The sequence below is a fragment of the Cavia porcellus genome, unplaced genomic scaffold, assembly GCF_034190915.1.
Source record: "Cavia porcellus strain 051 isolate PalLab524CR breed Dunkin Hartley unplaced genomic scaffold, mCavPor4.1 scaffold_27, whole genome shotgun sequence".
Classification (NCBI taxonomy): domain Eukaryota; kingdom Metazoa; phylum Chordata; class Mammalia; order Rodentia; family Caviidae; genus Cavia; species Cavia porcellus.
The window spans coordinates 948969-963372 of NW_026947510.1; the positions used below are offsets into that span (position 1 = coordinate 948969).

The window sequence follows — 14404 nt, forward strand, 5'->3', positions numbered from 1 at the left end:
CTCTGCTTCTGGGGGCGATGGTCAAGGGGCAGGAGGCTAGGGTGAGGCCGGGATTCTGGGCGTGGCACGGAAGCAGACCCTTGCCATCCAGCCAGCTGGTGGGTTAGCCTGTGCTCCTGTGACCCCGCACCCAGGATCTCCTCACCCACATCTACCGCTGACCAAGCCGTGATTTTTATACACAATTTTATGTGGGGCTCTGGGGTGTCTATGATACAAAAATCCACAGTCCTGAGAGTGGAGCCTGGGCCAGGCGTCTCGGGGTCCTTGAGGTAGAGTCCAGGGGTGGGGTGGTGGCCAGCACTCTTGGGGAGACATTTCCTCTGAGAGATACTCCAGAGGTCCTCAGCATTGCTCACACTTCTCTGAAAAGCAAGGAGGCAGGTGTTAGGTGAAGGTTAGCATGAAGGTCAGGCCAGGCTGAAAGGAGGCTAAGAGCACTTGTCGGTCCCTGGCCTGCACCGATCGCCTGTGGCCCATCCTACACTGCCCACTGCTTCCCTACTCTGCCCAAGGCCAGCCTCCTTTTGGCACTTACGACACAGACAGAGGGGTGTCCAGCTGTATAATGTGGGTGCCCCGCATCCTCTGCAGCTGGGCACGCGTCAGCTTCCGAGGCCTACTCTCCCGAGGCTCCGGGGCTCCCTCAATCCTTTGGTTGGCCAGGTCCTCTCGGATCTCCCGCAGCATGTCCTCAGCCCGGAGTGGATGGGCTCGGGGGCTGCACTCCGGGCTTAGGAAGGGAGGTCCCTCGTCCTCCGAAGACTCCCAGGGGCTCTCGCCAGCAGAGTCAGCGGCAGAATCAGCGTGGGTTGAGGAGGGCGAGTGCTGCTCCCGCAGCTTAGCTCGGTGCAGCGTTTCCACCACCATATTCCGCCGCCCAGCCAAGGTCCCCTCCTCCTCCTCAGACCAGGTGGGCGTTTCTCCTCTGGGAAGACTGCCCCCTCTTCCGATATCTTCAGGCAGTTCCGGGGCGCTTAGGCGTTTAGAAGCTTGGGGGTCGGGAGGCTGGGGACGCAAAGGAACATTTCGGAGGTCCAGGGTGGAGAAGGTGAGGCGGGGGTCCCTTCGAAAAGCCTTGGGTCGTAATCGGCTCAGTGGAGAGGGGGGCTCCTTGGGCGAACTTGCGATCAAAGTGCCATAGCCAGAGTCTGAAGCATCGTCTAGTACAGAGGAAGTGTCTCCCTCTGTGTCCTCTGTCACCACCAGGTGGGGGGCGGTGAATTCAGCAGTCCTACAATGAAAGGCAAACGGCTAGACTCACGCTTTGGAGTCAGGTGCAAGTCCAGGAAGTCTACCTTCACGACTTCATCTGGAAATGGCTCCTCCTCCAAATTTACTCACATGTCCCTGTACAAGGGACTGTGATGATTTTTTTCATCTCACTGGCTGAACTGTGATCACTAAAAGCGCTCAGACTGCCCCAAGCTATTTGATCCACAGGCCCAGTCCGGGACCTGTGTAGAGCAGATGGTCAGGTATTTGCTAGGCAGGTCCTGAGATGAGAAGAACTCAGGCTATCATGGGAGGTGACTCAGACTGCACCCACACGATGGATGCTTTTTTTTTTTTTTTTTTTTTTGACTTTTTCCTTTTTATCGGTACCGGGGATCGAACTCATGACTGCCTGCTTGCAAGGCAGGCGCTTATGCCGCTGAGCTAAATCTCCAGCCCCGATGGATGCTTCTTGTTCCTGTAAGCATGCTGCTAAGCAGCCGTGTTACCCTGGATGATCCTAGCACATTCTGGAGAGCTGGGTTTGCCACGGCCTGCAGCTCTGCTGTTGTACAGCTCCAGGGTCACCTTTTCCCCGTCCTCATCCTTATCAGTAATTCACCTGTTCTGTTTTCTCTTTCCTTCAAACTGTGCCAATCCTAGGCTGGCTCTCCCTACTGGCTGCCCCAGGCATCCCTTCTCAGGCCAGCTTTGCTCCAACCTATAGCCTGCTGCCCTCTATTTGTGCCAGTTCTGCCAATGCTGTGCTGCCACTTCTCAGCCTTCTGGGCTCCCGCCCTCCCTCTCCCTGACTGTGGCCTCCCATCTGGCAGCATAGGTGGGTCTTACCTCTCCTCTGCGCTGCTCTGAGAGCCTTCCAGGGAAGGTGTGGAGGGCCTGGTGCTGGGGCACTCGCGGTCCTGATCTCCATATAGGGCCGGGAGCTCCCTCTTCTGTTGGACATACTCCTCTACCTTCAACTTCCGCAGGGCGACCTGGGGAGGGGCACTTTCATTATGAAGAGCTCTTCTTACAGAGCACCGTGTGCCCAGCACTGTGTAAGCGCTTTGCATACCTTATCTTGTTTAATCATCTCCAAATCCCTGTGAGGGTCTGGGTTATGTTTATCCTATTCTACCACTGAGAAGTGAAGACTGGCAGGTTAAAGTCACACTAAAGAAGCAGGGTGGTGCCAGATTTAGTGATGATAACCTCCAGAGCTGGCTCTGGGAATACATGGGCTGTGTAGAATGCTTCTCCCCACTCTTGGTGCCATTCTTTCTCTCATGCCCCTTGGGCAAATTCTTCAGAACATGCTCCTTGTCTTTGATGCTAGTGTGGTGTTAGTGCCCTCAAATCTGGGCATCTGCTCTGCAGCTGGGAGGAGTAAGAGGACAGATAGTGGGCAGGGCAGGCTTTGTCCTAGGCTGAAGACATTGCTGTCCTGCAGAAGACTGTCCTAGAAGGCTGTGCAGGGCATGCTGTACTATCTGTCTCTTCTTCAGCGTTCTTACACACACGTGCATCAGAATAACACTGCATCCAAGATGAGATGGGGTTTACAAGGCACCTCCGTGTGCATGTGGCATCTAGTGACACCACTGCCCTGTGTGTGGAAGCCTGAGGATCAGCCCACTTTACAGAGGAGAACATTAGATTTAGAGAGATGTAGCTATTTGCTCAAGGTCATACAGCAGGAGAGAACAGCTGGACAGGGCCCAGCTTTAGGTCATAGTTCAGTAACTGTGCAGCTCTGTCCCTCTCTTTTCTCTTTCTCTCCTTCCTCTGGCCTGCTGGGATTACACACCTGGCTACTACACAGCTTTTCAAGCTTTGAAGGGTCGAAAGTTTACTGCGGGGGTTAGCCAGGCAGGAGGTAGCAGAACCCATGAAGAGGTTGTAGGGGGAAGTTTGGCAAGAGAGGTGGGTGGGTAGTGGTGGCTGCTGTGGGCAGTGCCAAGATCAGTCCTCTTTGGTACAACCATGCTGTTAAAATACTTACGCTGGTAAGGAAATGGCTGTGGCCTGAGTGTCCTGCCTCTCCACCCCCAGGCCTCTTCCTAATATAATCCAGCAAGTAGAGGGATAACAAACATCTGGCACCCTGGGGGACCCTGAGCACCATCCCCACTCCATACTGCCACTCCCCCATGCTCCATTCTGATTGGTTGACGCCCAGGCCATTGTAGTTGTTACATAAAGTTAATATTCCCTAGCTTGAGGTATAAGAGCTAGGAAGCAACTCTTGGGCACCTCAGCTGCACCAGGGACACTGGGTAGCAGAGTTAGGCAAGAGGCGTGTTGGAGAAATGATGAACATTTCTAGGGAAATGACAACAGTCGAATATTTCCCAGGCTCCTCTCCCTGGCTCTCCAGAGCTGGCACTCCGGTATGTGGGGGGTCACTCAGCCAGAACAGGGATGGTGCTTGTGATCAGGAAGCTGGCACACCAGGGGATCTGTGGCCACTCTTTCCCCCTCTTTGTGTGGGGGAAAGGAAGGAATGAGAAAAGGAGGATGGAAGGGCTGGAGCAGCCTGCTTGTCCTGTTGAGATGGCCAAGATCAAGTTTGTGGGTGGGCTGCCCAGGCTAGGGGTGTGGTGTGGAAGAAAAGAATTGGAAGGAAAAAAGGTTTCTGAAGGGGTCCAACAGCAACACTAAACTTGCCCCTTGCCATTCCCTGGGAAGAAGGAAGCTGGGGGAGCCTTAGGCACCAGGCCATGAGGCTGCCAGCACCCCCAAAGCTTTCCCTGCACCGCTGGGAGGGTAAGAAGAGAGACTTGGCGGGCAGAGCTGGAAAGGAAGAAGGAACTAGTGCTTGAGCTAGACTATGCCCCCTCCGCTCCACCATACAGAGCTCTGACAGGGAAGAAGGGCTCCCCTGGCAGGACTCTTCTGTGTCCCTGTGGAAGGAATGCCACCTCTCCCTGCATTCTTGGGGTGGCTCCAGATTTACCTGCTCTGTTCTGCTGTACCCACTACTGGATCGAGACAGATCTCCAGAAGATGCCTGAGGACTTCCTGCATGGCAGAGGCTGATGTATTCCCCCAGCCCTGGCAACACTGCCTGGCTCTTTCTTCTAAGGAGGACAAATGACGCACATTTTTGGAGCACCCATGAAGTGCGGGATCTTTTGCCAAGCCATTTATATAATTAATTCCCTGTCTGCGCCACATAATAGTTGCCATCATTACTGTGGTTCCCAGATGAAGCCAGGCTTCGCGAGGTTGTGAGAGGGCACAGCAGCTGGCTGGGTTCCCCTGCTACTCTCTGCCACTTCCAAAGTCTGCCCTGCTGTTATTTCTGGGCTCACATCTCTGATCACTCTCTGTGTCCCCCTTCTCTAGTCCCCTTTCCTCTTCCCAGCTGCTAACTGTGGAATCTGTCAAGATTCCGTCTGTCTCTCCTTGAGAGGCTCATTTTCTCTGAAAGTGTCAGCCAGCTCCCCCAGCCTTCCCATTTGTGTCTGCAAGGAGGAGGACAGGGCTGAGCCCTGAGAAGGGCTGCTTGAAGGAGACCAATAGACACCCTCCTTGCTGTTCATTTAGAAAGGCTGAGAGTGACTGAGCAAGGATTCCCTAAGAATTTGCTGAGACAATGACAGCAAAGTGCACTTCAGTGTTTCAGGCTTCTTTCTTTTGCTGAGGGAGACTCATAGGTCATTCCATCTGTCAGCCTGAAGTCAGAATAGGTGGGGTGGGGGGCGCCCGCTAGATTATTTGGCATATAAATAGCAACAGTTTTAGTGGCCCTGAGGAGTTCTAAGGGGTGAAGGGTAAAACTGAAAGCCAAGTTGGGTGTGGTGGAGGTTGCCTACAGCCTCAGCACTCTGAGTAGTTGAGGCAGGAGGATCTTGAACTTGAGGCAGGTGGAACTTGAACTTTTAATTCTCCTGCCTCAGCTTCTCAAAGTGCAGGGATTACAGGTAACCAGTTTTATATTTTTTATTTTGAAATAAGGCTGGCTAAGTCACTAAGTTATCCATGGCTCCTCCATTCTGCTCAGGCTCCTCCTCGTCCTTAGAGTCCAGCTCACTGGCAGAACACTTGTCTGGCACAGTCAAGGCCCTGAGTTCTGTCCCCACCACCACAAACAAGGAAACAAAGCCATCTCAGACCTTCTCCCTTCTCTGTCCATATCCCTCCCGCAGGAGGCTGACTACCAGGAAGTTATGTCTACAGCCTGACCCCAGGGCCCACAAAATGTGACCCATTCAGAAAGAGAGACTCCAGATGTGCCAGGACCTCAGTGCAAGGATCTCAGGAGGAAGCCTGCATGGATTTGGGGTGCACGCAAAATCTAATGCCCTGTGTCTCTGTGTGATAAAGGAAAGGGACAGACACACAAAAAAGAAGGGCACCTGAAGACAGATGCAGAGACTGCAGTGAGCTGCGGTGGCCAAGGGCACCTGGGCCACTGGAAGCTGAACGCAGCATGGATTCTCTCCTAACAGGCTCGGCTCATCTAAAATTTTGCTTTTGAACTTCTGCATCTGTGAGAGAATGGCTTCTGGTTTCTTTGTGTTGTTTTTGGCAGTGGTGGGGATGGAGCTGAGGGCCTGGAGCATACTAGGCCCTAAAGGCCCTGTCACTGACCCTCCTTTGAGTTGTTTTAAGCCATCAACTCTGTGGAAACTAAGACAGCTTGATCTAGATCTCACTGTTCTGAACTGCTTTTATCACATACATCTGTCCACGCACTGCCCTGCTTCACACCTCCGCTGGCTCCATGTTGTCTGTAGAACAAAGTTCACCAGTTCTGAGGGCAGCGTGAAATGGCAGGCATGATCTAGCTTATGGTGTCTGCTTCTCAGCCTCGCTCCTGCCGTGTCCGCCCGTGGACTTTAAGCTCTGGCGGTACTAGGTCAGGGGTTCTCTCAACATGCACCTCTGTTTCCTATTCTTGGCCTTGCACATCCAGTTTCTTCACTTGGACAGTCCTTCCCTCCTACCCTGGTCCCCACATGTACTCCTAGCTCTCCCCAGAATGGTCCCTCAGCTCTGGTGTGAGCCCCTGCCACTGTCCTGTTCCCAGCAGACCTGCCTGCCCCACAGAAGGCATCACGCCTTTCCTAGGTCCCTCCGAACATATTTCTACCACTGGCACCCTAATTACTCTACCTGGATTGCAGCTCAGGCTCCTAAAGGGCAGGGACACTTTGTTATTCTCTTCTGATTTCCTAGCACCTAGCCCTGTGCCTGTATCCAGGAGTTGCCCCAGTGATGGGAGATGAAGTTTAGAAGCTAATTGTTTCAGGATGTAAAAGTCATTAGGACTCAGCAGCTGGCTCAGGAACACGTGCAGGCTATTTTAGGGATGGTCTAGGCCATCCCCTTCTGGGAGCACCCCAGGGGCAGATGGTCCCGTCTGAACTTGCTTCCGGCCCAGCCTCTCCTTCCTCTTCCTCCCCTCCTTGGTCTGCCTATCCCTCCCCATGGCTGGTTTTCACAGACCTGGGTTTCCTGTATCTTCTTCAGCCACTGTACTCGATCTGTGGGAGTGGGGCAGTGTGCAATGAACGCATTGGCGACACACTGGAATTCGGTGAGGCTAATGACCAGGAAGCTGTCTGGATGGAGGAGAAGGTTGGCTGTAATGGTCGGGACTCATGTGGCCCCCATCCTGAGTTTCCCGAAAGGAGAGACCTACTGGGGTCTCGCAGCGGTTGGCACACAAGCTTCTCCAGCATAAGAGGGGGGCGGATGACTTTGGCCTTGTCTGTCCTGCGCTGTGGCTTGGTCACTAGCAGCACGTCGGAGAAGAGGAACAGGTACACATCCAGCTGCAGGTGGGACCAGAGAGGAAAAAGATGAGTCAGTTGGAGCCAGGGGAAGGGCTGTTCAGGGGGCCAGGCTCACACATGATCACGTGGTGGGTCGTGGGCAGAGCTGTGGGGTGCTGGGCTGGAGAGCAGGCTGTTTGGTCCTGGTGCTGGACTTACAGGTAGGGAAAGGGATGGGCTTAAGGTCACATAAACAACCATAACTGAGCCTGAACCATGACCTCCCCCCGCCCCAGAGTTCCCCAACTCTGCTCCCTTTGATGCCCCCCCATCTTCTCACTCCCAACATGGCTCACTTACCTTCGCATCTCGCCCCTCCTTCATCCGCACGGGTCCCTCCAGCAGCAGTTGCCTGGTGTGCGCCAGGGAGACCCCCAGAATAGGCGACATCAAGTCCAGGGTGGAGAAAAGGCGCAGCTTCTGAGGGTCACAGGGGCAGGAATGTCCATTTTCTCTTTCCACCTTCCCCTACCTGAAGCCAGAGCAAGTACCCCAGTGCCTCTTTTTTAACCTTCTAAACTCTGTCCCCGATCCTCGCCACCCAGCAGGAACACTGGGCACACTTTGCCATGGCACCCAAGGGTAGGGGGCACCTGTTTTCTGAGTCCTCTTTCCTTTGCCCTGGCTCACCTTTTCCACCTCCTCACTGGGTGGCTCCAGCACCTCATAGGGACCGATGCGCTGGGCTGCAGCCACCAAGTTCTCGTGCTCTTCTCCCTGGCGCACCTGCCCATTGATGTGTTGCAGGAAGGACTCTACACTTGTGATCTGGGGTTGGGGAGGGGGGGCAGCTCAGCTCTGTACCCACTCAGTGTCAACCACAGTATCTAAAACAGCTGGAATGGTCCTGTCAGGGTACCTGCAGAGCGATTCCCACTCACCAGCCCCAGTCCACAAGGGGCTTCGCTGTGCCCGAGCACCTACCATGGCATTCAGGGTCTCCTTGGTTTGAGTGTCAGAGCTCTTTTTCAGCACAGCCTGGAGTAGCAGTGGGTACTTGGTGATGCGCTGGTGGGGCTTGATGAGCAAATCACCCAGTGTCTGCCTCCCTGACCGCTTGTGCTGCTCACACCACTGCTGGGGAGGTGGGTGGGGCTCAGGAGTCTGCTAGTGCCTCCCTGTCCTCCCTAGTGCCAAGCTCAGCTCAGGACCCAGCTGCAGACGGGTTTCCTGGCTGTCCAGGTGTACCCACTCCCCCACTCTCCCACTCCCCCACTCCTTGGGGCCGCTGCTCTCACCTGCACAAACGTATGGAAGAGTGGGTTGGTGTCTTGCTGCTCCCGGGCATAAGCCATGGTCTTCTTCACTTGCAGGCAGTACGGGACATAGGGCTGGAACCGCTGGCCAAACTGGCGGGACAGGTAAAGGGCCAGGAGTGGGCAGGGGGCAGAGGGTCACAAATACAGCCTGTGGCTGCAGAACAAGGGAGCAGGGTGACAGAGAGCCTCACAGGGCCCCTTAAGTGAAGCTCCTCTCCAGACTTCTCCTCCCAGGGTTGCCCCACTGGCCAGGGTCGCCCTCTGCATTCCAGGGAGGAGCTGAGGCAGTGGGAGGACCCCGCTGCTCTTGGAGCTCCTGCTGTCCCCTGCGCTTGCTGTGCCTGCTCCTCTGCACTTGCTTTTGTACCATCAATAATTCAGCCACCCGTTTTTAGGACACAGGAGCTCCTATTTCTGTGACCCGAAGGTTGCCCAGGAGTCCTGCTCCTTCGGAAGGAGTGCCAAGGCTCCTGGGAGACTGTCCCCTCCCTCTCCACCCCAAGGCACCATCCTCCTGCAGCGTCCACGGCTTCTGGCTGGGTAGCGGAGTGGAAGAAAGGGTGGTCCCGGGCCCTCTTGCTCTCACTCATCATTTCTCCATCCCCCAGGACTCTGTGCCTAACAGTCCCCTTGCTTAGGCCCCAGCCCTGCACACCACTCTTAGCTGATGGACTTCTTCTTCTTTTTTTTTTTTTTCTTTCGTTTTTATCGGTACCAGGGATTGAACTCACAACTGCCTGCTTGCAAGGCAGGCACTTATGCCGCTGAGCTAAATCCCCAGCCCCAGCTGGTGGACTTCTGACCAAGGGTATGATTTTATAGTTCATGACAGTGTAGGTGTACGCTGTCCTTGAGTTTTCATCTCATTAGGGCCTCCAAGGACCCCCAAGAGCCTTCAGGATGTGTCAAACTTGTGGGATGGAGTGCAGGAGGGGAGGTGATGCTTTAGGGTTGGAGACCTGAGTCCTGTGGACAGGGCCCTTCTGGACTGTTCCAGTCCTACCCTTCTCTCACAGATGCTGAAGTTCAAAAGCAAAATGTTAGGAGAGAATCCATGCTGCTTTCAGCTTCCAGGCTCACCGTCAGAAAGCCATTCTTCAGGGTGACGGGGTCTAGACACTGGCCTGAGGCCCGAGTCTGCTCCAGGAATGGCTGTAGCACCTCCTCCCAAAAGCTCTGGTGGGCTCGGATGAGGCTGGGGACATTTCCAAACAGGGTCTCAGCTGACACCTGGAGAAGGGGATGGAACTCAGCAGCAGGCCCTGGACAGGTCACTGTCAGGTGGCATCACCAGGGCCAGGTGAGCATCATAGCCTGGATGGTGGGGGTGGGGCTTTCTGGAAAAGCGTAAGGAGCCCTGGATTTTCCTTCCACCCTTGGACAGAGTCCTAGGAAATGAGGAGCTTGTGACCCACTGGGGGGCCTGGGGCAAATTGGGGGTAGAAGTGACAAAGGTGTCCCAGAAAGTGAGGTGGTGAGAATTCAAACTAGGCCGCCGGGAAGGCTCCCTATGACCCCGTCCGCTGTTACACACTTTCCGTCACTCACTTCCGTCAGCAGCCCCACTCGCTGTAAGTTCAGCAGACCAGCAGTCACGAGCTGGAGGTGGGGACAGAGACGATGGGTTAGTGCTGACCTCTCCTCACCGAACCCCAGCCCAGCTCATCAACACCACTGGCCCACCAACTCTCCTCCACCCCTTAGGTTTTCAGCAAGCCTGGTTGGGGCCCCTTTGGGGTCCTGGCCCTCCCTCTCCAGGGCACCTGCTTCATCTGGTCTGGGAGAGCAGGGCTGGGGGATAAAGGAAAGGAGCGAGGAGAGGCAGGCTCGGGGCTCACATCAGTCATGATCTTGAGCTTTCGCACATAGATCAGCTCGGTGGTCAGCAGCTCCCACAGGGCCTCCTGCTGGTGGCAGAGCTCCCGGCTCATCTCCTGGGGGAGGACAGCACTGGTTCACTTGGGGAAGGAAGGCAGCAGCAGTACCAAGTATAAAAGGCCTCTACACATGACTTCTTCATCCTAAGCCAGTCCTCTAGCGTGCAAATGGTAATGTCCTCCTACATTTTGCACATGAGGTCTCGCTTGTGACACAGCTAGGATTTGAGCCAGCCCAAATCTGGACTCTGGTCTTTTTTCCACCTGACCCCAGCCCTTTAGGTCTTTTTTGTCTCTGAGGCAGAAGTGAGCCCTGTGGCTGTGGGTCCGTCGTACCAAGCAATAGACACTGTCTCAGGCTCACCTTGTGTGCAGGCACCAGCTCCCTCCAGGACTTCTCAATGGTCAGGCCGCTGTCACTGCCCTCGCCAATCTCCCAGTGCCGCCGGTCCTCGGGGGGCAGGCGGGGCATCCCAAACATGCTGAAGGTGCGCAACCTCGCCTCCAGCTCCTGGGCCTTGGTGATTTCCTGGAAGGACCAGTGGGCTATATCCTCAGCACCCCAACAGTCTGGCCCTAGGAGGGCCGTGTGTGTGTGTGTGTGTGTGTGTGTGTGTGTGTGTGTGTGTGTGTAACAGCACCGACTTGCATCTTGGCTGCACTCCCAGGGGAGTGGGCATTGCTGGAACCTAACTGAAGAGGAACCTTGGTCTGCAGAATGATCCCTGGCTCTTGGACAGGGACTGATCAAGCTTCTTGAGCAGAAAGGGGTCTCCTGGTTCTGAACAGGGTTGGGGCCCAGAGTCAGACTCTTCAGAGGGGCCTTCAAAGTGGAGGCCAGCTTGGAAACATGATCTCAGGCAACATTTTGACATTTGGCCATAAGCCAGATATTTTTATGAAGCCGCATGGCTTAAATTTTATAATTGCCTTCTGATACTAAATAATGTGGGTAACAGGTATTCCTGACCTTCTCGAGGAGCTGAGAGGTAGAGATGCGGGGGGCATATGTGCACGTGATGTGGTCATGTCCAAAAGCTGAAGTTTAATATTAATGTTTTACGCTTTAGAGTATATTGAAACGTCTTGAATGTTGGATGTAACCCAAAGGCCAAGTGGAGAAGACCCTGAAGAGGGTGTGAGGACAGCTCTGTGTCTGACTTGGTCTCTTGGTCGGGCTTCTGCCCTGTGGGCTTGCCGTGCCGTGCCTCTGTAGGCTGCTGCAGCTGGGCTGTGGAGATGGGGGCAGAGGGATTCCTTACCTTAAGCCTGGGGTAGTAGGGTGGGCTGACCGCAAAATAGATTCCATGCCTTTTCTCAGGCTCTGGGTCTCGCAACGTCAAGGGATATAGGCCAGGACTCTTGGCAAAACGGCGGCGACTGGGATCCTGTGGGAGGAACAGGGAAAATTCTGGGAATACTGAAAGGGTCTGGGGGGGAGGAGGCCAGACTTGGCTCTAGATTCCCAACCCCTCCCCCTCTACACACAGGTTGGGCTGGCTCAGCAGTCACCTTAGACTAGTCTGGTGTGGCCTGCTGCAGGCCTGAGTCACGGTGGCTGCTGCCAGGAAGGCCGAGCTGAGTTGGGCAGGGCTGTACCCATTTGGCTTCCCAGGGGCCTGGGCAGGAGCAGTGGTCTCCTCCGGGGCAGTCACCCAGGCAGGTACATGCCTGGGCCTGGGTGCCTGTGCCTGGCATCTGCTCCCTTGGCCAGCGTTCCCTGCACCGCTGGCTTGCAGGGACATTGCGAGGGGCACCCTGTGCTGAGTCTCTCATGGCCTCCCCTGCCCACGGCCCGCCCTCCTCACACATGGGGATGAGAGTTCATGCGCGTGTGGCCTCTTCCTCAGGGGCCTGCAACCTGGGTCCCATCCAGCTGGGAGTGGCTGCCCTTCCTGGTGACAGCTGAGGCCACAGCCACAAGTCTCCTCCCAAGGCAGGCCCAGTCACATTCCTTCATCTGAATTACCCACACACTTCCTAGTGTCCCATCCTGCCCTCTGGGAGAGTCCCTGTGCCCAGGGGTCAAATTCTCCTTTAGGGAGGCCGGGGATACCCCAGGCAAGGCGGAATTGTCCTTGAGTTGGGAGAGGGAGTTGAGGCTTCCACACCAGTTTCCTCCCTTGGGCTGGAGGTGGGCCAGGCAGGTGGAGCTGGAGGTGGAGCCAGACAAGTTCAGTGCTCCTTCCCATCAGGGGACTCCCTAGATCTTTGCCCTTTCTCAGTCCTGACTCAGAGGGAAGTGCATCTCCAGGAGCCCTCAACTCTTTCCAAATTGAGGCGGGACCTGGGGTGTGTGAGGTGTGTTCCCACAGTGCTATGCTTCAGATCTATCTCCCAGAAGCCCCTGTGGCACCCCCTCCGTGGCAGCTGCTCCAGGTTCAGGGCCTCTCCTGCCCCCTCTATCTGAGACCTGGATAGGACATCCTGGGAACCACTGCCCGGGAGAGAAGAAGAGGGTGAGAGACAAGAATAGAGCTGCTGATAAACCTATGAGAGGACAGAGACTTCAAAGCTGGTGTCCTCCCTCTCTCTCCACCCATGTCACCTTTGGGGTGACATGCACGACACGCACTTTGAACTTACCTGCACGGGGCCTCCTCGAGGATTGGGACTGGCAGGTGTGCTCTGGGTGGAGGCCCGATGCCGGCCCCCATAGGCCTCAATTCGGGAGGCCACGAGTCCTCGGAGGGGGCCCTCATGTGGAGGCCCATGGGCCTGCATCCCTTCTCACCTCCCAAGGGTCATAACTCCAGGATCAGGAGAAAGGGAGTCCCCTGAGGCTATAAGAGAAAAGGGAATGGAAGGGCCAGGCTAGTTCAGTGGGTGACACCAGGTAGAGACTAAGGAGGGGCAAGAAGATGCAGCGGAGGAGACCAAGAACTTGGTCACTCGTTGGCTGCCTCTCCTGTGACTTGGTGGGCTGGGGTAAACCAGGCTTGTAGGGTAGAAAGCCCTTTGGAGATAGACCCTCCCCGGGATGTGTGTGCACATCTGGGGACCAACTCAAAGGCTGGGACCTCAAAGGCTGCTGACTTCCTAGAAGCAGCAGAGGGTGAAGGTCACAGATGAGCCCTAGTGTTGAGGACCGGACTCCCCTTGCACCTAGATGCCTGCACATAGCTTGGAAGCAGCTGTGGGGGAAGCCACGAGCTGGGAGGGAATGGCTGGAGACGCCCAACTGCCATCCATTCATGTACAGCCTGCCAGCTAAGAATGGCGTTTTACACCTTCAGAGTTGAAAACAAGTCAAAAGAAAACTAATGTTTTGGAAAAAGTGAAGTTTGTGTGATATTCAAATTTCACGCTCCCAAATAGGATGATTGGAAAATGGGCACCTTTACTCACTATCTTTCTGCTAGTGCTGACAGGCAGGCATCGAAGTCTACAACGTTAATATCAGGCCCTTCACTGAAAAGGGAACCAGCCTGTGACCTGCACTCTCCTGGCTAAGGACAGGAAGTGAGGTGGGGGCCTTAGAGGCAGCCCAGAAGGAGGGCTGTGGTGCACCATCCCTCCTCCCTACACCTGGGCAGGTGACCCACGCTCTCAGCAGCCAGGGCCCCTCGGTACCAGGGACGGAGCCTAATGTCCCTGCAGGGAGGCGGCCTCCAGAACCCTCGCAGATGTGGGTCCCATCACTAGCTGGGCCCCAAGTCCCTCCTTAGCCCCACCTTCAGATTTAAGAGCAGAAAAAAAAGATTCACCAGGATTCCAGCGCCTCCCTCTAAGGGGTGTGCCCCTCCGCTTCCTCCCTACCCGGGGTCCTTTCCTAGCCTTGACCCCGACCACCTCATGCCAGGCCTTTGCCCTGAACCCCAGTTCCCAGGCCCATCCCGGCCGCCCCGCCCCTGCGCCCAGGGCTCCCGCTCACCTGTTCGTGCAGGTGCCTGGCACCCGCTCTCCTCCGGGGACCCCGTAGCTGCGGGCCGTGACAGCGATGCCAGCCCTGCTGCCAGCCTGGGACTGGGACCCAGCGGCCGGCGGGACCTGGCCGGCGCCTTGCGGGGCGGGGAGGGGACGGTGAAGGGAGCGGGGCGGGACCCGAGTAGCACCGCCCCCTGCCCGCGGGCATCGCTCCGCCGCAGCCCCGCCACTGCCCTGGCCGGGCCTGGGGACAGCGGAGGAGCCCCGGCCGACAGAGCCACCGTCTCCCCGTCCTGGAGAGCTAATTTTTTTTTTTTTTTTTTGAGAGCTAATTTTGCAGCGCTCTCCTTTCCGCTTTTGCTTCGCACCGGAACGAACAGCACCCCCTGGCCCGCGCCCTCCC

The 14404-nt window shown here is 55.9% G+C and overlaps 1 protein-coding gene across 4 annotated transcripts; it reads right to left on the reverse strand.

Annotated features, from left to right (window-relative positions):
• Positions 1–169: 169 nt before the first annotated feature.
• Positions 170–14162, reverse strand: Plekhg6 (pleckstrin homology and RhoGEF domain containing G6). Of its 4 annotated transcripts, none has more exons than XM_003463288.5 (16): positions 14009–14162; positions 12721–12917; positions 11397–11522; positions 10499–10663; positions 10096–10191; positions 9806–9856; positions 9338–9487; positions 8237–8347; positions 7923–8072; positions 7629–7766; positions 7299–7418; positions 6866–6998; positions 6670–6785; positions 2065–2210; positions 539–1234; positions 170–365 (listed from the first exon to the last, which is right to left on the reverse strand). In XM_003463288.5, exons 2-16 carry the CDS (start codon positions 12856–12858, stop codon positions 356–358), a joined length of 2346 nt encoding a protein of 781 aa, XP_003463336.2. In that variant the 5' UTR covers positions 12859–12917; positions 14009–14162; the 3' UTR covers positions 170–355. The 4 variants fall into 4 exon arrangements, with proteins under 4 accessions (XP_003463336.2, XP_063093729.1, XP_063093730.1 ...); XM_063237659.1 differs by having other exon boundaries at positions 7923–8075; XM_063237660.1 differs by lacking the exon at positions 7629–7766 and having other exon boundaries at positions 7923–8075.
• Positions 14163–14404: the final 242 nt, after the last annotated feature.